The sequence below is a fragment of the Sander lucioperca genome, chromosome 17 (assembly GCF_008315115.2).
Source record: "Sander lucioperca isolate FBNREF2018 chromosome 17, SLUC_FBN_1.2, whole genome shotgun sequence".
Lineage (NCBI taxonomy): Eukaryota > Metazoa > Chordata > Actinopteri > Perciformes > Percidae > Sander > Sander lucioperca.
In genome coordinates this window covers 9621751-9644756 of record NC_050189.1, presented here as the reverse complement: position 1 = coordinate 9644756, position 23006 = coordinate 9621751, and the positions used below count along the sequence as shown (strand labels likewise).

Genomic DNA, 23006 nt, shown 5'->3' with positions numbered 1-23006 from the left:
ACAACCACAGATCCCCCAACAACTACCCCATTAACCACAACAACGATCGCAACAATAACTACCCCACTGACCACAACAACCATCACTACGCCACCTACAACAACTACACAAACAACAACCACAGGTCCCCTAACAACTACTTCAATAACCACAACAACCATTACAACTACCCCATTAACCACAACAACCATCAGTACGCCACCTACAGCAACCATACAGACAACGACCACGAATCCCCCAACAACTACCCCATTAACCACAACAATGATCACAACAGTAACTACCCCATTGACCACAACAACCATCACTACACCACCTACAACAACTACACAAACAACAACCACAGGTCCCCTAACAACTACTTCAATAACCACAACAACCGTTACAACAACTACCCCAATAACTACAACAACCATCAGTACGCCACCTACAACAACCATACAGACAACGACCATGGATCCCCCAACAACTACCCCATTAACCACAGCAACCATCATTACGTCACCTACAACAACCACACAAACAACAACCACAGGTCCCCTAACAACTTCTTCAATAACCACAACAACCGTTACAACAACTACCCCATTGACCACAACAACTATCAGTACGCCACCTACAACAACCATGCAGACAACGACCACGGATCCCCCAACAACTACCCCATTAACCACAGCAACCATCATTACGTCACCTACAACAACCACACAAACAACAACCACAGATCCCCCAACAACTACCCCATTAACCACAACAACGATCGCAACAGTAACTACCCCATTGACCACAACAACCATCACTACACCACCTACAACAACTACACAAACAACAACCACAGGTCCCCTAACAACTACTTCAATAACCACAACAACCGTTACAACAACTACCCCAATAACTACAACAACCATCAGTACGCCACCTACAACAACCATACAGACAACGACCATGGATCCCCCAACAACTACCCCATTAACCACAGCAACCATCATTACGTCACCTACAACAACCACACAAACAACAACCACAGATCCCCCAACAAGTACCCCATTAACCACAACAACGATCGCAACAGTAACTACTCCATTGACCACAACAACCATCACTACGCCACCTACAACAAATACACAAACAACAACCACAGGTCCCCTAACAACTTCTTCAATAACCACAACAACCGTTACAACAACTACCCCATTAACCACAACAACCATCAGTACGCCAATTACAACAACCATACAGACAACGACCACGAATCCCCCAACAACTACCCCATTAACCACAACAATGATCACAACAGTAACTACCCCATTGACCACAACAACCATCACTACGCCACCTACAACAACTACACAAACAACAACTACAGGTCCCCTAACAACTACTTCAATAACCACAACAAGCGTTACAACAACTGCCCCATTAAACACAACAACCATCAGTACGCCACCTACAACAACCATACAAACAACGACCACGGATCCCCCAACAACTACCCCATTAACCACAGCAACCATCATTATGTCACCTACAACAACCACACAAACAACAACCACAGATCCCCCAACAACTACCCCATTAACCACAACAACGATCGCAACAATAACTACCCCATTGACCACAACAACCATCACTACGCCACCCACAACAACTACACAAACAACAACCACAGGTCCCCAAACAACTACTTCAATAACCACAACAACCGTTACAACAACTACCCCATTAACCACAACAACCATCAGTACGCCACCTACAACAACCATACAGACAACGACCACGAATCCCCCAACAACTACCCCATTAACCACAACAATGATCACAACAGTAACTACCCCATTGACCACAACAACCATCACTACGCCACCTACAACAACTACACAAACAACAACCACAGGCCCCCTAACAACTACTTCAATAACCACAACAACCGTTCCAACAACTGCCCCATTAACCACAACAACCATCAGTACGCCACCTACAACAACCATACAGACAACGACCACGAATCCCCCAACAACTACCCCATTAACCACAACAATGATCACAACAGTAACTACCCCATTGACCACAACAACCATCACTACGCCACCTACAACTACACAAACAACCACAATTCCTTCAACAACTACCCCATTAACTACGACAACCATCATTACACCATCTACAACACAAACTACAAACGTTCCCTCAACAACCATACCAGCTACGACCACAACCCCATCCACAACTAACCCACTAACTACAACAACTACATCACAAACTACAACCAACTGCCCTCCAACTATCCCACTATCTACAATCCGCACTACACTGAATTCAACTGTTCCTTCTACGCCAACTACAAGTCAACCACCAGTTACTACATCTATAGACACAGCTCCCCCACCTGTAACCAACATCTCAAACACAAGTGAGTATGACGAATGTTGATGTCTTTTACTTTATAATCATCTCTTAATGGACATACTCTATACAAAGCTAAGTAACGGAGCTAAGTGAGAGCAATGGAATTTGAGTTGCCTAAACATAGAACACCTCGTCTTAGTCAACTCTGTATTACTCAGTTTCAGCACCCTTCTTGCCTGTGTTGTAATCTTGAATCACTGTGCTTCTAGTTGTTCTTAGTTTGAGAATGAAGCTTTCCTCTCCATCTCCACTGTCTGAAGACTACATCAGGAGTACCGTCATACAACAGGTCAGACTCTTATTAGAAATCAAAGCATGTCAAGCATTAGATAACTGCACCTGCTGAGGCTAGTTGCAGGTTTAAATATATGATGGTGGTACAACAGAATTTATAATAAATAAAGGACTAAACTAAAAGTCAGCTACACTTCTGATGATTCAGAAATACATATAATATAACAATGCTCCCACTTTACACCGTTTTTTTTTCTTCTCCAGATTAGAGATGAACTAGTGAGACAAGGGCTGCCATCAGCTTTGATTGTACACCTTGTGAGCAGTGTGCAACAATAATTTACAACCACAGCGACCCCTGTTGATTGAAGGTGAACATTTATTGACCCCTGGAAAGAAATGGTTTCAGTTGCCTGTCAAGTTCAAAATGTGTACCAATTACCATTGATGTATACTAAGAACGTAAATACTTGACTGTAAGAATGTATAAGGTTCTGGCTATGGTGTGTTTTAAAATGTTTTGCTACCTTTGATTATTTGTCCAATGTAAACTTGTTTTGTCCATTTATAATAAAGCCAACTGCAAAAACAAATTAACTTGTAAACGAACATTGCAAAACAGCAAAAGAAAGACTTCTTGTAGGACTCATGACCTCTGTGTTTCTAAAATTCAGGCTATGTCCAGGCTTTATAGATACCTGTAAGTCCTGTGGTTTGTTGGGCAGTGGTTTGGGCTGACTGCTGGCTCCTCTCCTCCGTTTCCTCAGCCCTCCATGGGTGTTGTGGGATGGTGGCGAGCGTTTAGGTGTCTGAGCGGTAGGGGACTCATGGCCCGAGGGCCCCTGAGGACCGACAATGACCATGGAGCGTCCGTCGTCGGGACCCTGGTCCTCTGTCGGCTCCAGCATCATCATACTCTCTGTATCCTCCTCGCCCAAAGTGTCCAGAGAAATCACTACGTTGATAGAAGAAATTTACTTCAGCCACCAAAAATGAGACACTAATATCACATTTTTACATACTAAATTTGATCATGTGTTTTTCCAGGGAGGACTGCAGGACTGATTTAATAGATTTAAAATGACAAATTATATTACTTGTGACAGTGTCCAGCTCCACATTGGGGTTGTTATAGGGCAAAGTCTCCGGATGGGGAGTAGGCTGGAACATCGGAGCCGCTCCTGCAGGAGGTATGTAGGAAACCTGCAGGGTCAGCGTGGCCTAGTGGAGTCAGAAAACGCATAGTTATATAGTTTAATCAGTGCTGGTACAAAGTATAGGCAAGAAACATGACGTTAACATGAAGTTTTAGTTTCCAAAAAGTCCAACGTGAAAGAAAACAAAGATAAGGATCTTGTGTGCAGGTATGTGAAGTCATCCCTAAACAAGACTCAGCAGATTACTGAGTTCATTAACCATTCATTAACTAAGAATACTTGGTTAATTTTATTTTTTGTTATGCTATTGTTTTATTGTGTACAATTATCTGTTACTGTTAATTATTTTACTCTCAACTGAATGTGTGGTTGTGATAATTTGTGCACATTAATTAATGTTAGTATTTTGTTTTACAAGTTGGTAACCTTAAAATTAATCATTTATTATGCACAATTTGCGCACCCAAATGCTGCATGCTTAGAGTTATAGCACCTTTTGTATTCCATATCCATATGTATCAAGAATGACTACAAAGACACTCCAAAGCGATGACATTTTCACTTTGCAAACGAACAACAGCTTGTCTTTGAGTATGACAGAATGAGCATATTAGTGCAAATACAGAAACATTGAAACTTCATGTGCTTTTTTTATTATATAAAAGAATGTTCATGGGATGGAAGGTTTGAAATTGTATAAAAACAAATGAGGATTCATTGAGCTTAAGTTGTGTTGCAGCAGCAGAGCGCTGTAGGGTGTGTGGACCAGTAAAAGGTGCAGTTTCCTTTCGCAGGAAAAAGCAACTCAAGTGATAAGCTGTAATGTTTCTGTAAACAAAGATATCGGGCTCTGCGTGTGTGCAGTAGCAACATCTTCTGATTCTGTTTAACAGGTTTATAATTTAACTGCTGAAAATGTTTTTACATGATCATTGTTGATCATGTAATGTTTGCCTGTTAAAAATACACTTTCAAAATGTTCCATACACATTTATTCCATTTCACTTATATGAGTTGCTAAAAATTTGAGTCTTTCAATATGATGGTTTATAATGTGTGTGTTCGTGCGTGCGTGCATGCGTGCGTGTGTGTGTGTGTGTGCGTGCATGCATGCGTGCATGCGTGTAGCTTGTACTTCCATCTATGTGAAGACCGAATTGGAGTTTTAGATTTATGATACTGTGTATATGAGACTGTGTATTTTTATATAAGTTTTTTTTTTGTATAAGTCTATAGTTCTGACTTAGTAACTAAAGTCCCTAATTTCGGTCCGTGCGTGCGTGCGTGCGTGCGTGCGCATGTGTTTGTGTGTGTATGTGCACTCACCCCTGTGTTGTTCCTCTTAGTGTCCAGCAGGGAGACGGTGAAGGTGGCGGCCAGGTTGGGAGAGTTGAGCACGTCTCTGAGAGCCAGCCGGGTTTCCCCCAGAAACCTGAACAGACACAAAAGTACTGCATTTGGTACACAAGTACCACGTACATGTGTACTCGTTGTATCTCACGTGTATCTCATTGTGATAAGTCATCCATATTGATATAGTCGTTTTCATGTAACAACACTTGTAAGGATGTACCAGCACCCCACATAACAGAAACAACACTGAAATCCTCTGCTGCAAGGGTTTAATATCAGAGCGACGATTCAGGTTAGTAATGTTATTTTCAAGATGGCAATTGAGTAGAGTACAAACAAAATTCATGAAACTACTATTAACTAATACATAAACAAACGGTTATTAAATGTATGCTTTAGCTGCAAACATGCAGTGAAATCAAACTTCTGGTAAAGCAAACAAAAGCATAGAGGTCACACTGTGGTCTGAATGTACACTGTAAAAAAGTACAGACCCATTTAGTTATGTCCACTTATTTCTTATTTTTAACTGAACGAGCTTATACAAGTTGTGGATTTTGAACTCAACTTTATGAGTTTTTGAAAGTTAAACTTGCATTTATTCATTGGGTCGACTATTTTCATTTTTTGTCAGATATGTATGTGTTGATTGAACTTCGGTATGTAAGTTAAGTTTTCAGTTGAAAAAAAAGCGGGTGTGTGTGTTGCAACAATAAAGAGTTGCCTTTCGAGTTTAAAATAACCTGTCTTCTTTCATGGCAAAGTTAAAGCATGGACACAATAAATTAATTATACACCGCAGGTAAGTGATGTAGCCTATTCAAATTTCAACTAAAATATAACACGTGTTGTGGCAAACAAGAAAGCACTAGTGCCACCGGCGGAGGGAGTACCTGTCAACGACTTGTGAATTGTGAATTTGGAATTTCACTCTTCTCAAATTGAAATGGAAAGTACTTTTCAAAAGTCAAACGTTTAGCTCCGTCCACATTTAGCCAACCCCGATCTGCGTACTACAGTCAGGTGCAATTGGTTCATTGGCTGGTCAATTCCCATGATGCAAGGCGGTAAATAGAGTTGTGTTAAAATTTGCTGAAAAGTTTGCAGTTTGTTTGAAATACAAATGTAACTTTATGAATTCCGTTTATTAAACGTGTCTGTTTAGAATGTAGTGTTTTGTTGCCTGGTAATTGTCATTGTTGTGCTGATTTACATTTGTAACCATGAGTTAAGTGACTGTTACGTTTGATAAGAGCTGGAGTATTGCAGCCTTAGACTTCTAGCAGTAATAGGTTTCCTTCAGCCATTAAGCTGCGGCATGTTACTTCACTAGTGGCCCTTTTGTGTAAAGTGATGCAAGATCAGCGGCTTTAGAGGGGCCCCTATTTAGCACGGGGCCCTGGGGCGGCCACACCCAAACACTCATGCTATCTCCGCTATAGATGTGGTTATGTTGTTTTAACTCGAAACTGTGAGTTGTAATAAAGCAGGAAAGTATGTCTGTTATACTAGGCAAGGAAGGTTTCTTGCATTATCAAAGAAAATAAATTATTTGTTTTAACTTAAAGTATGAAGTTAAACCAAGTAATAAAAAGTTAAATCAACTAAAAGAACAAGTTTAACAAAACTAGAACACTGTAGTTACATCAACCTCATTAACTTTAATTTCTAAGTTGAAACAAAGGCAGTCTTCAAGTTGAGTGAACTTTGATTTTCAAGGCAGCAGGTGAACTTGGATGGATCACTAAATCAATCAACACAACAGTTGGTGAATGGGTGGAAATATGAGTGAATAAACACTCTACGACCACAATGAGAGGATAACCCGGTTCTTTCATGTCTGCCCCTTCCCCTCTGAAGGAACTCCGACATGCTTGACATCTTGATGAAGCGAAACACTCTAAAAATAACCATCTGGTGGGGACGTTTTCATAAAACAAACAAGTCTGGATCACTGTCCACACCCCTGTCTGTGCTCTGAGTTTGGGCCAATTCGTCCACCATGTCTCAGTCTCACAATGCCACAGTTCTTATCTCAATTCCTGTACTCTGAGCTATGGGAAGGATATATCAGTATTCTACATTTATATATGATAAACAATGCAAGTGCAAATATGCAAAGAAGAATGTATGAAAATGTATTGTATGTAAAAGTATCCTTCGCCTTGAATGTATAATGCTACCATATATGTATATTTTACAAACTGATATCTAGGTAATCAGCTATTGGTATTTCTTTTATTTTGATTATTATTTTTTTTGTTATATATATTTTTATGTTGCTAATTTATATAATTTCTTAAAATGCAAAAAACAAAACATATTTTCCAACTCAAGGTTTAAAAAGCGGTTAAAATATGATGTTCAGCTTAGAATTTTTTTTTTTTTTTTTTTTTTTTGCATCATTAATGGTCTATTAAGAGGCAAAACTGTATCAAAATGAAATATCAGAAATACATGAATTGGAGTCCCTGTTAGAACAAACTAGCATTAAATTGACGGATGTAAATTTGAATTTCAGCTTCGGACTCAAGACTTGGGTTACTTGAATTTATTCATCACTGAGGGCGTTCAGTTGGGCTTGGTCAGTGCAGAATCCAGGTAGCCTAAAGGCTCTAGAGAAAAATTCAGGCTATCACCAAAGGAATAATGATTCAGCCTCTGGGGACTATGAAGGCTTGTACAAAATGTGTTTGTTTTCTTTTTTCGATTTCGTTGTTGAGATATTTCAGTCTTGTCCAAAGTGGTAGAGCAACTGACATGACCATCCCTACAGCTGGACGCTAAAAATTCCAACTTGTGTAAAGTATAATAAGAGAGGGTATCCAAAGTCTATATTGCTGTTGTCAATTATAAGGGATGCATTAAAAACGTGTCCTTGATTCTGAACAGAAAATATCACTAACAAAAGGAAGATTTCTGTGTTAAAAAAAGATTTTGTGTAAATGATTTTGGCCGAAAGAAAAGAAATCTTTGAAGGTAATTCCTGTATTTTTTAATGCAACACTTCCAATAGATGCAAACAGTCGCATGCACACACACACACACACACACACACGCGCAAATCAGTCGTACCTGTTTCTGCCCATCTTCTCATGGTCTTTGACGACACAGTGCAGCTCTGCTCCAGAGTCCAGAGGAATCCCCTTCAGATCCCATTCAAAACCCTGACAGAGAGAGTGGAAACAACATGAAGGCAAGGATGAAAACTGTGTCTTGTGAGAAGAAATCAAATAAATGCCAACAGAAAGGGTCTTAAGGCCGCACATGGCAGTTATGATTTTACAAACCGCTCTGTGAGATGGTTGTGAGAGTTAGCATCCAAAAATCAGAATCAGTTTTCATGGCCAAGTAAATGTGAACACCTACAGGGACTTTGACTCAAGCTTTTTGTTGTTCTCAAAGTACATACACAGAAATGCACATAACCCTAAAAACAAGGACACCAAAGCAAATCCTGGAATTTGTTGTAGGCAAGGTTTCATTGGCATCTAAAAGAGGTTCAGGCTTCGTTTGTGAGTTTAGCCTTATGTGGTGATGCTTTTCTGCTGTCAATGTATCACTTCCTGTTGGTGTGAAGATTTTTAGTGACCAGAATGAAGTCTGTGGGGAAAAGGGTGAACATTTGGCATCCTACTTAGTGGAGTAATGAAGCTTTTCTCAGTTACAGCTCCATTTTATGATTATAAGCTGCATCTATCAGCTTTAATATGAGTACTGTCAACCAACAGCAACAAGAACAGATTCAATGTTTTTTTAACCAAATATTAGAGGCAGCATTTTACTTGTAACTGTTAGTTGTCCAAAAAAGCAAATCATATATTTGACGTTGTTTACAGAACGTAAGTTACCTCGTTCCAAACAGGGTTAGGATTGTTCTTGATGATCTTTGTCTTCTTCTTAGACCCTGAATAAAACGGAAAAACAGGAACATTAAGAGTTATGAAGCAAAAAAGAAAGTTCCTAACTGTACTTAGTCTCGAGTCACATTTTTATCTTTCTGTGGTTTCCTGTAACATGGAGTTCTGAGCTCTGATTTCCTGTCTGTTGGCCACCTGGACAAGAAGTGGGGACGTAAGACTTCCAATAAACTGCCACGATTCATCATTAGCTCTCATCACTCAAAACACACACACACACACACACAAACACACACACACACACACACACACACACACACACACACACACCACAGGAATGTCGTGAATAATCACTTTGGGGACAACTATCCTCATTTCCATTTGGTTTTAGTCAAAACTAGGAACAGAAGATATTGAGATGTTCTTTCCAGATGAAAGGAAACAGAAACAATGACTATTGTCTGATTTTAGAAGTGACTCATTCATTTCCAGAGACTGACCACTGGACAAGTCACCAGGAATAGAAAAACAAGTCTACAGCCATCAACAACCCAACATGCTCAATACCAGTGCTAACTTGATGCTTAGCAGGTAAACATATAAGGTTTACCATGTTCACTATCTGAATTTGGCATGTCATAGCATGCTAACATTTCGTAATTAGTACTAAATATAGTAGGCCTACAGCTGAGGCATGGGCATATCAAAAGTTTTGCAGGTAGTTGGTCATAAACCAAAATATTGGACCAAATTCAACCTGATGATGGTGCTAGATATCACGTTAAGGGATCAACTAAGTTATTAAGATTTATCTTGAGGGCAACATGATTGTCTTTAAAATATTTAATGACAATCCATCCAATAGTTGTGGAAACATTTCACTCAAAACCCACAAATGTGAACCTCGTGCAGACTTTAAGGATCGGTTACCAAAGTCATGAGATTTGTTCAACAGAATGAAGCATGTAATCATTCAACAAAATGTGGAGATCTAGCAGTATGGTTGTCGCGTGGTCCACACTGAAATATCTCAACAAATATTTAATGGATTGCCATGACATCTTGACCAGAAATTCATGGTTCCCTGATGAGGTTTTTCTGACTTTGGTGATCCCCCTGACCTTTCTTTTAGCACCACCAGCAAGTCAAATGTTTCACTTATCCTGTAAAATATGTTGCTTCTCTTTGATGGATTCGTACAAAATCTGGCGCAGGATTCCACAGTGCCCAAACCATGAATCCTCCTGGCTTTTAGGCTAATCATTCTTTTAATTTTAATTGTTTTCTGAAAAGACTTGAAAGTGCATGGCTTTTCTCAACAGTAAGAAAGATCAAGTCAAGAAAACAATAAGATGTGTCCATAGTTCAGAAAAAAAAACACAACCAAGAAATCTTGACTGACGCTAGCCAAAAATCATTAGTGGTACACAAACTTGATGCAGTCCCTCCACTGCATGTATTCTTAATGTTTGCACACCCACATTATTTTTCTCCATACACACACAGAGAACGGTTGTTTGCTTTCCTGTTTTCCACAAAGTTGTCACCCAATTTGAGAACACACACACACACGAACACACACACACACACACACACACACACACACACACACGCACGCACGACAATCTTTCACAAATAGGCTACCTACGTAGGTGTACCTCCGTTCTTGGAAGATATCTTAAGAAAACACCTCCACCCTTCCACAGAGGGGTCACGAGGGTACGTAATATTTGTGTGTGTGTGTGTGTGTGTGTGTGTGTGTGTGTGTGTCCAGATTGGGTATCTCAGCTTGCATCTCAGAGACAGGAAGTGGCACAGCATTAACTTCCTGGTGGGTTCAGCTTGGCACAGTTTCTGTCATGAGCCGAGAATAGACCGCAGGGCTGTGAAATTCGTATGGGGAAGCTAAGTTTAGACATGGGTTTTGTGTGTGAGCGTGTAAGTGGTAGTGTGTGTGTGTGTGTGTGTGTGTGTGTGTGTGTGTGTATTGATGTATCTGGTCTGTTCAAAAGGTAAAAAATAGACTCTCTGAGCTCTGATTTCCTGTATGTTGGCCACCCTGAAAAGTTCAGATGTGATGTTTGTGTGTCAGACAGTTTCTTTCTGTATATTTAACCCTTGTGTTGTCTTCCCATTGACCATGCAACTTTTTGTTTTTCTGGGTAAAAATTTTGGACTTCTTTTGACACTTTTGTTGCTTTTCCACCGATGTTATTGTCACTTTTGTGTGTTTTCTTCCCCATATTTTTGAAGCTTTCCCCGACATTTTTGTCACTTTTTTCAACGTTCTTTTATAAAAAAACCAAAAAACATTTAATGCTCTGAAATTGAATAAAACTTGTGAAGAGCGGAGCCATCCACGTTATTTCTTTTGAAAATTTGGTTGAAAGAAACCCAAATTTCTGATAGTATATAAAGTTTTTGAAAATGGGTCAAATTTGACCGAGGACAGCAGGAGGGTTAAAGAACAGGATTAAAAAGCACATGTCTCAGAGTATAAAAATGTTGGTTCCCAAAACTATAATCTCTGCCTACATCTCACATTTTAGCAAGGAATGGAGTTTTTTCAATGAATGGATCTTTTTTTTCCCCTACTTGGAAACTACTGAGCCAATCCAAGCCTTTGTTGGGACTGCATCTCATGAAATATTAAACAGTAACTAACCACTCCTGACAATGTTTGCTGACCTCAAAGTGCTTTACCTTGTTGCGGTGATGTAAAAGTGTACTCGGGGGGGTCAGTACACTATGACATCACTGTTGGGTTTGGTCAAAAGTGCAACAGAGTGAAACATTGCATTTTAGCCTGGTGTTAACTTATTTCAATGCTGTTTTTCTTATAAAGAATCAAAAGTTATCTTCACAATTACTGAGCAGGTTTCCATCCACCTGTTTTATGCTAATTATAAATTTGCATGTATTGTTTTCTTCAATAAGTGTCCATATACCAGCTGTGACACATCCTAATACAGGTGAACAATAAACTCCTTGTTTTCCAATTATTACTGTATTCTATTTTCCAATAACAGGACACCTTTTGTGCGTTATCGCTTATTTAACAACTCAAATGTCTTTAGGAACTAATACGAGACATATGGATGTATGTGTGTGCGTCCAGGATATACTTGTGAAGTAGCAAGGCTGCCAGTTTTTATTTCTGGTTTTGACGGAGAACAACACTTATCGTTCCAATAACAACACCTTGGGCGGAAATCCTGCCTTCAGCACACAAAACACAAGCACATGTTCTCACATATACACACACTGCATGACCTACACCTGCCAACACATGGCCACAAACATGATTTAAAAGGGTAAAAATATGACAATCATGACATCTCTCCCGTTCGCTGCTCTATCCTGCTCATACATTTCAGACATTCTAGACATCATTGTTGCCCAGTCCCTGCAATAAACCACTCTAATAAGCCATAAGAGTAGAAGCCTTGTCCCTGAGTCTTGTCTTTGCATCTGAAAAGGAAATTGTTACTAAAAATGACACACAAATGCTACTGCAGTTTGCAGTGTTGGACGAAGTTCCTTTCTTTCACCCACTGAAAGTTTGTCAGAAAATATTTTGGATTGCAATAATCACAACAAAGTCTATCCCACCCTCTATGTTGATTATAAATAAAACCTTTGGATCGGTATTTTACTTTTGATAGAAACTAAAGTCAAATACAGATTTATTTACAATATTTATTTGCACAAAATTCTAATTGGAAATATTTCTCTCTCAAACAAACATACACATTCTCTCTCTGTCTTTTCACTCTCCTCCCACAGCTTCCTTGCTTTTTATTATACCATCTGTAATTTCTATAAATGGACATGGTATGTGTTTTCTGGAGGGGAGGAAAATCTCTCTCTCGCTGTGATTTACATTCCTTAAATTGTTGCAACCTAGAAACACTTGACATTACCTTCCCATTAGACTTAGATTACTGCCAGAGACAATAACAAATAAAGCTGGTTTTATAATCTGCAGACCACCTTAAACAATTATTCTATCAGGCGGTGTTTGATTTCAAATACAATCTACATCACAGTATAAACATCTTATATTGAATTTAATTGGTGCCTCCTGCTCCTGACAACAAGTATAATGATGAACTCTAAAATAGAAATGCTATTCCTTGTATTCATTACATTAGTGATAAAAACAGAATTAAATAGTAGTCTATAATAATATTAAGCTAAAGGAGCCTTTCTGCAGAATGAGTATGTTTATGTTTGATACTTTAACTACACTTTGCTGATAATACTTCTGCACTTTTACTTAAGTAAAATTTGGAAATCAGTTTTATTTGTAATGCAGTATTTTTGTAGACCATGGTAATTCTACTTTTCTTTAAGTAAAATGATCTGAGTACTTCTTCCACTCTGTGTGTGTTTGTGTGTGTGTGTGTGTGTGTGTGTGTCTGTGTCTGTGTCTGTGTGTGTGTGTGTGTGTGATGGCACCAGGAAACAGTGTCAGGACAAAGGCAGGAAGTTAACAGCAGAGCTCACCTCATTAAGGAGGCACACACTGACTCGTGAAAAGTGCAACAAACAAAAAACTGATGGGAAAAAACAGAGCAGGTAGCCAAGTCACCTTCCCCTTGGGTGAATGGGTTCTCCTAAATGCTGAAGTTTAGGAAGGGACAAATGTATCTGGCACCCATCATTTAGATTAACAAGTCATTGCAAACACTGCACAGATGGTATGGAAGCAGCGTTTATTTGAGTGATTTCAGTGATTATTGGAGTAGGCTACTTCCTGTCTATTGATTGTCTGTATTGGTAAAAAATATATGTCAAGATGGATGCCTTTTCTTACCAAACCAAATCCTTACCTAACCTAATCTTAAAGAATACATGCTATACAGGGTTATGACTGTGCTCCAGTAGGAAGTTTACAGCTTGTCTCATAGCAACTCCGGCCCTCAGATATTCAGCCAAGTGTTGCAACAGGAAATGCCCACCCAGATTCCTTCAACTTAAATGCTGTTTCCGCAGATTTGTCAAAATAAGGTTTTATGTCATAGATTGTTTTAAATGTTTCTCTGGACAAATAGTGAGGAGGAGAATTACATTTTCAACTTTAAATCACAAAAATGAAGGCCTGAGAATAGAGATGCTAGACTTACTTGAGATTTGACTGAAAAAAACAAGTCTGCTAAAATGCTGGAACAAAAACATTTAAAAAAAGCTTCAGGCATATGAAGATTAGACTTCGCCTCAATGACCTAAAACTTGGCTTGACAACAGGTTTGACTTAGCCTCGTCTTAAAATACTTAAAGATGCTCTAAGCGATGTCACACGTTTTTTTTAAGCTACAACATGTCTTGTCACATACAGCAAACATCTCCTCACTATCCGCTAGCTGCCTGTCCCCTGAACACACTGTAAAAAAAGTCTCTGTAGACAGCCCAGGATCCACAAACACCAACAAAAACCAACTGCGCCAACCTGCACCACCAAACATAACAAACAGTGTTCCAGCCAATAACCGACAAGAAGGATTTGGGGGTGGGGGTTGGGGGGTTAGTGCGTGGAAGGGAGGGGGAGGGGACGGGATGAGGAGGAGGGAGGGGCAAGCTAGCCTCCGTTTTGTTTGAAAATACTTTGAACGTCAACAAGAAGTGACGTCACCCATTATCGCTTAGAGCACCTTTAAAGTGCTCATATTATGCTCATTTTCAGGTTCATAATTGTATTTAGAGGTTGTACCAGAATAGGTTTATGTGGTTTTATTTTCAAAACACACCATATTTTTGTTGTACTGCACACTGCTGCAGCTCCTCTTTTCACCCTGTGTGTTGAGCTCTGTTTTAGCTACAGAGTGAGACATCTCACTTCTGTTCCATCTTTGTTGGGAGTCGCTCATGCGCAGTACCTAGGTAAGGACTACTAGCCAGTCAGAAGCAGAGTATGAGGGCATGCCATGCTAGCAGCTAGGCGAGCATTGTAACGTGTGTTACAAAGTGATGAGCGTTTGTCACGGAAGTAAAGGCTGGACTACAATAGAGCTGTTTGGAGCAGTTTGTGAACAGTGTTTTCTGTAGGAGATGGTAAGTCCCCGTTGGGGTGGACTTTGGGCTTTTTCACTTTGTAAATCTATAACGTGCACAAAAATATATACAACACAAAAAAGGAAAGGGAAAAAGTAAAAAAGCATAATATGAGCACTTCAAGACTTCAGACTACCCCCAAAAGACACTCTCTTCTGTACCTGTTGTGAGTCCCAGTGTTGTTCACGTTCACACTTAACAAGAGCTATCTTAAAGTTGAGTTCACACAGATTAAAATGAACTCCCATTCATGCGTATGAATTTGTCAGTTGTACTAGCAACACCGGTGTTGTGTCGAAGTCTGTACCCCCGACGGATAGTGTTTCCTGTCCTGACTCCTGTTAAAACCATTGTGCTCCCTTTGTGGTTAGGGTTAGGGTTATGTTATGTTTCAGGGTTAGGAAGGGGGAAACACATATGCCTGGTGCCATAAAACACTCACGATCATGTTCAAGTTCATTAGTTGCAAACGGAAATGTTAAATTCACCGTTGACCAAAAGCATGAGCACATTCAATCAAATCACGTTCCTGCACAACGCTAGTGAGTTCTACACTTCAAATTTGGACTTTAAAGGTATACTATAGAGCAGTATTTGTCTGCATCATCTTACTACCGATCCCCTGAATCTCCCATGATCCTCTTACCTCTGAATGTGACACTAGCCAGAGGGTCAGAGTGTCTCAGGTTGTTGGCTCGCTGAAGAATGCAACGTAACATGGCTGTGAGTTTCTGAAACTTGTGAGGCTCAAAGAAGGAATTTGCTTTTGGCGTACTGACAGGTGATTCAGTTCAACAGGTGAGAAGGGATCCAGGGCAGGAGGAATGGTTGCTTACATGACCCTGGTTTGATGATGTATAATGACCGCCAAAACTAACAAGCCAAAGACCAATTACTGGCAAAAAGAAAAGGTGTGGAAAAAAAGCCCTTCTTAGTGAAAAAAAGGATTGTGCTCCAAGAAAAAAAGATATCCACAGCTTGAAACGAGTGAAACTAAGTCTTCCACAAAGTCAAATTAAATTTTAGGGCTTTTTTTTTTTTTAAAAGATTGTCAGTAAAATAAAAGTCCCAGCATCGCAAAAAAACATGTTGAAACACAAATTATCCAAAGACGATTTTCCAGCTACAACTACAAAATAAAAGTTCTTTCCCCAAGGATAGACGTGCCTTCACAAAGCCGGCTTCTTTCTCTTTCTGACTCTCTCGAACACACAACGAATGAGCACACACACACCTCACATCCAGAGGAAATCTCAACATTTCCTGTTCTCTTTTCCTCTCTTGTCTCCTGGTTGTTTCCCTATCTCACCCACATCTTTGCCAGTACATTCTCTACAACCCTGCACCTCTCTCTGTCCTTGAACCTGTAATCTTTGTTTTAGTGTAGTTTATGAATTTAGTTCAATCTGGTGTTGACAGTCAACTGTCAAAGCCTCTCAAACCCAGTGCAGCCAAAATAATGTGGGGGAAGAGTTAAAACTGTTGTACATCTGTAATTGGCTTTAAAACTTCAAAGGAGGATTTTATTTATATTTGTATTAGGGCTGGGCAAGTTAACGCGTTATCGCGTTAACTCAATTAACGCAGACAATTATTTTATCCCGCGTTAACGCCGTTTTTATTATGTCTTTTATTATTGTAAAAGTCTGTTGCTCACAGGCTTTTATTTTGAAAATTACATATATATAAACAAAGGCAAGAGAAGCTAACAAATGCCATAGCGAAGTGGATAGATACAGATTGCAGGCCCATTAGTGCTGTGGAGGACGTCGGTCTGAGAAACATTCTGAGAATTGCAACAAATGACAGCAGGTATGAGATTTTACACCCATACGCACCATCACAAGAAGAATACACGAGTTGTATGAAAAGGAGAGGACCGCAAAAGCGACACCTTTACAACGTGTTTTTCTCACTGGGGACTACTGGACATCACTGGGTAACCGTAATTACCTCGGAGTTACAGTGCATTATATTGATGAACAGTGGGCGCTGCATTCACGTGCTCTGACTGTAATGAAAACAGAGGAGAGACATTATGCTGAAACGTTTGTGCTTCACCTCACTCTAACAGGGACATTTGGTACTGAACATAGACTGGTTATGCTACTCCCTGATAAAAGAAAAAGAAAATTCTGCTGTTATCTCAGAAATTGAGAATTTAATGTTATGATTATGGCTCAGGATTTTGTGGGCAGTTTTATTTTATATATAACAAACAGGATAACATTAATGCCCTGGCAGTAGCAATAAGCTTTAATTTTGTATTTGCTTTGCTATCATTTAATTTACACTAAATATTTTATCTAACTGCTACTGTATAAACAAAATGCTGATGTTAAGTGTTTGCAGAACAAATGTTATGGCACTCGTTCATATGGCAGAACATTTAAAATAAAATTGCGCTATACACTACTTTTGAATTCATTATTGGATTTTGCGTATAACAATGCGATTAATCGTGATTAATCAGGGAAATCATGCGATTAAAACTTTTAATCGTTGCCCAGCCCTAATTTGTATACATAAGCTCAGGGATGCAGGATCACACACTCAACTTCAACATCAAATCAAAGGACTCTCAGGGTCAGGTTGCCTGTAGCCTGATGTCGTCATACTCAGATTCTAGTCAGAATATGAGTCTGATACTGCTCCATTGGGCTGTGATTATGGGGCGTGTTTCAACCGAACCAGGAAAGATCTGATTGGATAGACCTACAACCAATCAGAGCGCCCCATCTTCTTAGCGACCATCGGGGCCAGCTGATAAATTAAACTTTTGCCGAATCCTGTAGGAAGGACGGCAAAAACATCTTTCCGATCGACAAATACTTTGATAGCGGTTCTCTTTTAAAATTAATGCGCTGTCAATATCGTCTATAACAGACGCGATGGCGGAATCTACACATCTCAATTCTCCGGTGGCAGCCATCTTTGTTGTATACAAATTCAACCCAAGCGCTCTTTGGTGACGTGGTTGATTACGTTACTGTTGATCATCTGTCCATCATCGTATAAAACCCGCCTTGACAATTTGATTGGTCCGAACAGCTCTGGATCGAGCATAGTTGCTCCACAACGGATCAAGTCCAGACCGAACTTCCCGACCTCAGATGTTGTGGGCGGGGCTAAGTTCGGCTGGCATCCAGGCTACGTTGCCTGGTCATTTAGGAAGAAATCCAAAAGGTTTTCTTTTAAATTTTCAAACATCTAAATAAAATATTATTCTCAAGGCCAATCATTTTCAAAAACCAGTCGTGGAAGAAGTATTCAGATCCTTCACTTAAATGTAAGAGCTAATACCACACAGTAAAAATACTCCACTACAAGCCAATGTCCTGCTTCCAAAACCTTATGCAATACAATTTTCCTTGTCAGTTTTTTCCTGTTATATCTGATGTTTCTGGATCAATATTCCTGCTGCATTATTGTATGTGTTTCATTTTGCTGCTGTAGATGTTTAAGGTTCTGCTCATTTTAAACTCTTTTATATACTGTTGGATATAATCTACAGCAACACATCATATTCTATTTGCATCATCATATGTTTGTAGCATCGCTGTCCTGTGAGAACCACGTATCTCTAAAAAGTTTTAAAATTTTTCATGGTGTCAGAAAAATAGCCCTGTTTTCAGCTTTGTGACAATGCATTTCCCAGCTGATCCAAGAGGCTTTTTAAAGACTTTATTTAGTTTAAGAAGGAGGAAAATCTTCTCAACACATAAAGGAACACTTCATCCTTCAGTTTATCACAAACATTCAACATCAACACATCTGGAGATACATGGAAATACAAAATACAAAACTGTCACCTGAAAAATAAATAAAGCTGACGGATGATTTTAAGAAAATTTAACTGATCGTCTCTACTCTACTAAAAAATAAATCAAAATCAGGAGCCAGTGGGGCGGCGGCATTAAGTTCACATGTGTGAAAGACATGTCTACAGAGCGCCACCTGCAGACAGAAAGGGTTTATAAGTTGTAACCCACATTTGGGGTTGCCAGGTTTGAAAAATGTCTTGTGCCGGTGTTTGTCCTTCTGTTTGGTAATAAAGCAGTTATAAATGTTGGTAATCTAACAATAAGTTGGTGATGAATGGATTGTGGTCCAGATTCACTGCAGTCTATTTCTGGAAGGTATGGTCCAATCAGTCAAAAGGGATTTTTCACAATTGTGGCAACTCAATAGTAGTTGTTATGCAATTTCAGAATGAATGTTCTAGTCAGAACAAAGGCAGAAAACATTTAGAAAAAACAAGAAAAACAATTGAATTGTCCTCCATATTTAATTTTTTAATTTGAGAGATCTTTAATCTTTTCAGGTATTTCTTCTTCATCCAATGTAATAAACTGAGTGGAAGACATGATGCAGCAGTTTTTAAGAGCAGACACAGCTTAGCGTTCAGCAGATGATTTCAAACTGATTAAATATCAGATATCAGCCAGAGAAGAGAGGCTGCAGATCATATTGAGCTGCTCTGTGATGCTGCCATGATATAAGCACAATGACAAACTGTGTTTGTCCTGATATATAACATAACGGAGTCTGCAGAAGAATGAAACACATCCGCTTTTGTGTGTGTGTGTGTGTGTGTGTGTGTGTGTGTGTGTGTGACACACACACTGCAGGCGCTGCCCTATATTACACAAGGAAACTTTTGTGCAGCAAAACAGCAAGTGTCATGAGTTCATGACACACTTGCAGTTATTAAAAAACTCAACTCTGCTTCTTCGTTACACACAGGTGGTGCATACTGTAATCTACTGTATTGTACCGTAGTCTACCTGAAATAATGCAGAACAGTCACAAAGAGAGATGAAAAGTGAAAGAGAGGGAGATAAAGACAGACAGACAGACAGACAGACCGACAAATGGAGATATATGTTACACTCCTCCAGCTCCTCTGTTTCCCCCCCATCATCACATCTTTCCACCTCTCTTTCTTCTCTCTCTTTTTTTCTCTCTCCCTTGCCGCCCCACCCCAAAACTGACTGGAAGTCATGACAGACGACTGGTGGAGACTTTCCAATAATAACCTCAGCTGTTAGAGAGAGGAGGTGGGGTTTAGTGCTTGGATCAATAGTGTGCCATCCCTACACAAACACATACACACTATTTGCACATGAACTTTATCCCTTATTCCCTCTTACCCAAATCTCTCTATTCTTTCTCCCATTATGTCTTAACATCTCTCTCTCTCCATCCCTCTCTCTGCCCCCCCCCCCCCCACACACACACACACACACACACACACAGCATCCCTACCTTCATAGGTGACGGTGCAGTAGGCATCACTGACGTCGTCGTCCGGCGTTTGCAGACGCTCTGCACACAGAATAAACACACGCAGCATGGCTTACACACACACACACACACACACACACACAGTAGAGCTGTGTCAAATCCCACCAAAAGATACTGTGATGTCCATATATGGGCGTTAGTATATCCGAATTATATCCATAAAATGGGAGAGAGAGAAAAGACGAGAGACACAGAAGAACGAATAGGGACTGAGAGACCAGAGCTGCAGCTCTCAGCTGTCTCGCTTGCCCCCCTTACTTTCTCTCTATCTCACACACACACTGCAAGCATGGTGCACTGGCTGACTCATGCACGCACACACACACACACACACACACACACACACACACACACACACACACACACACACACAGTCCTTTCAATCACAACTGGTTTAAAGGGCCAGTAACACACACAGTGGCTTTTATTATCCAGTCACACATGCCTGCACACAATCCAAACTCTTCCAACATAAACCAACACACGTGGGGAGCTCTTTCTCTCTCTCTATCTCTCTCTCACACACACACACACACACACACACACACACACACACACACACACACACACACACACACACAAAGGGTAAGTGTGTCAGTAAAAATGTGCTTGTTGATGCAGATTTGTTGCAGCGAGGGAGAATGACGACAATGACACAAGAGAAAAGGGTCTAGTGTTAATTAAAAATTGGGTTTTAGGGGGAAATATGAATGAATGAATCACATGTTTGAAAACACACAGAGCTGACTAAGGACGGTGTGACGCCCTGGTGGTGTAAATTTAGCTTGGTTTCTAAAAGGACAATAAGTTTAGACAGTCAACTCAACGGCCCCTGTCTCATAACTGGCTGCAAAAAACATCAACATGATGGACTGATGACATCTAATAAATAAAAAGGTTAAACTCAAGCAGTTAGGACCAGTGAATCAGTATCATTTATGTTATGAGATAGAAAATGTCTGATTTTGACATTAAAAAAAATCCCAAAATCTCCAAATCAGTGTTTGATTCTGTGGACTGCAAGGGTCACTGAAACCTTTAAGAACCTGCAAACACAATGAAATCTGGAGTTATAGACGCTTTTTGTGACTTAGCGTTTCACATGACTAAAGTTTTTTTTTTTTTTGGGTCTGAGCCAGTTTATTGACTGGAAAAACCTGAAACATTGACTTTCATATTGTCTTTTTTTATTCACACTGAACATAAAAATTGAAATCAAAATGAGGAAATAATAATCGTAATAATAATCTGATATGTGCCGATGAGATACGTATGTCGTTCATGTTCAGTAATGGGGGCCGACTTGTGAGCAGACATGGGGGGGGGGGGATTCCTGTTGCTCCTCTATTTATAGTCCGACCCACTGGGCTTCACTCGTGTCATCTATATATTTAGGCAGGGTGTGTGTCAGTGCTTACGGGAAGTATGCTAACTTCAGGAGTTGCTGTGGGAGGGGGAGATAAAATAAGGTGGACCTGATTGCCTGATTCATATTTTCACTTTTGAATGCTCCCATTTCAGTACTGTTTTTTTTTTTTTTAAATCCATTTCATTTATTCATTAAACCTTTATTTCAAATAATTACCAAATCTTGTTAGATATGTTTTAAGCAAATGGTTGAAGTTGGATCTAAATGACACTGCCTGCATTACAACAGCGTCTATCATCATATCAATTAGAGGGTATTGATCCAATAAATGCTCCTGTCTCCGAAGAAGCCGGTGTAATCCAATTTCCTCTCAAATGACTTCAGAGCTGATGGAAGACGCATTAAGGAAAGAAACCTACAGCTCTGAAAAACAAGAGTAGTGCTGTGTTCTTCAACTCTTACTGTGCTTGTCCCAACCTGCTCCTATATCCAATTACTTACGTTGCTACACACTGAGGGCACACACAAATGCTATTGTTAGTTATATTAGACTCAGAAATGTAAAGGCCCAATGTGCAATCCAAATGTAATAATTTCACACACACTTCTCCTGTATAAGTCAAACGGTGTCAATGTCCTCCCTACGTGTTAATGGATAATGGTACGTAGATTGACAGCCAGCCAAACTCTGTTTAATGACGTGAGTCAATCAGGAAGTTAGAATCTGAGCACTTTAATGGCTTTCATGTTGGCATCACATTGCAAAGGAGTGACACTATACAAAGAAAAGAAATACAAAAAGCACTGCGTTATACAGAATAATGTATAGAGCTAAATTGCTAGCATTACAATAGATGCTATGAACAAATAAATGCAGAGCAATAAACAAATTATCTGGTACACTGAAACATCAATGGCATAATATACAAACAACATGCTTAGGCTTAGCTAGTATTACTTCAAATAATTTTCACTATAAGTCATCTACACAGCAACATGTGTTAAACGACATGTGCTCAACTAAACATTCTCAAGCACAATAGGGTTAGGCAACACCTGCCACAAACACCCTTCAATTCAGGCTGCTATACAACGGTAAAGAAAGGTTCACTTACAGCCATTGCTTTCTTAAGCACTACAACCTAGGATGGAAAGTGATTTCTTCTTCTTCTTTGGGATTTTACGGCAGCCGGCATCCAAAAAGTTGCATTGCTGCCATCTATGGAACTAGCACCAGAGTGCATTATATCCTGTTATACAGTCCAG

General features: G+C 39.7%; 2 protein-coding genes and 2 long non-coding RNA genes across 17 annotated transcripts in view; 1 reads left to right on the top strand and 3 right to left on the bottom strand.

Moving 5' to 3' along the window:
- Nucleotides 1-20642, bottom strand: part of dysf (dysferlin, limb girdle muscular dystrophy 2B (autosomal recessive)) — a 123912-nt gene extending 103270 nt beyond the window's left edge. For 7 of the 12 annotated variants that reach the window (XM_035993671.1, XM_035993676.1, XM_035993675.1 and 4 more), the window contains exons 1-6: nt 20333-20642; nt 9002-9057; nt 8226-8317; nt 5124-5229; nt 3738-3861; nt 3339-3595 (exon numbers count right to left, since the gene is read on the bottom strand). In XM_035993671.1, coding sequence (XP_035849564.1) covers nt 3339-3595; nt 3738-3861; nt 5124-5229; nt 8226-8317; nt 9002-9057; nt 20333-20420 — 723 coding nt within the window. In that variant the 5' untranslated portion in view covers nt 20421-20642. Of the gene's footprint in view, nt 1-3338; nt 3596-3737; nt 3862-5123; nt 5230-8225; nt 8318-9001; nt 9058-15710; nt 16258-20332 lie in introns of those variants that run through there. The other 5 variants (XM_035993673.1, XM_035993677.1, XM_035993680.1 and 2 more) reach the window with 2 other exon arrangements.
- The window catches only part of LOC116053083 (mucin-2-like), a 183976-nt gene that overhangs the window by 15107 nt on the left and 145863 nt on the right, over nt 1-23006 (top strand). The gene's annotated exons all lie outside the window — the stretch shown is intronic.
- On the bottom strand, nt 172-1025 carry LOC118493533. 2 transcript variants are annotated; one of them, XR_004895489.1, is made up of 4 exons: nt 920-1025; nt 695-808; nt 506-616; nt 172-202 (listed from the first exon to the last, which is right to left on the bottom strand). It is a non-coding gene; the product is annotated as an uncharacterized LOC118493533 (long non-coding RNA). The 2 variants fall into 2 exon arrangements; XR_004895488.1 differs by lacking the exons at nt 695-808; nt 920-1025 and adding an exon at nt 809-832.
- Nucleotides 1427-2044, bottom strand: LOC116053090. Its single transcript, XR_004105736.2, has 3 exons — nt 1976-2044; nt 1640-1864; nt 1427-1447 (listed from the first exon to the last, which is right to left on the bottom strand). It is a non-coding gene; the product is annotated as an uncharacterized LOC116053090 (long non-coding RNA).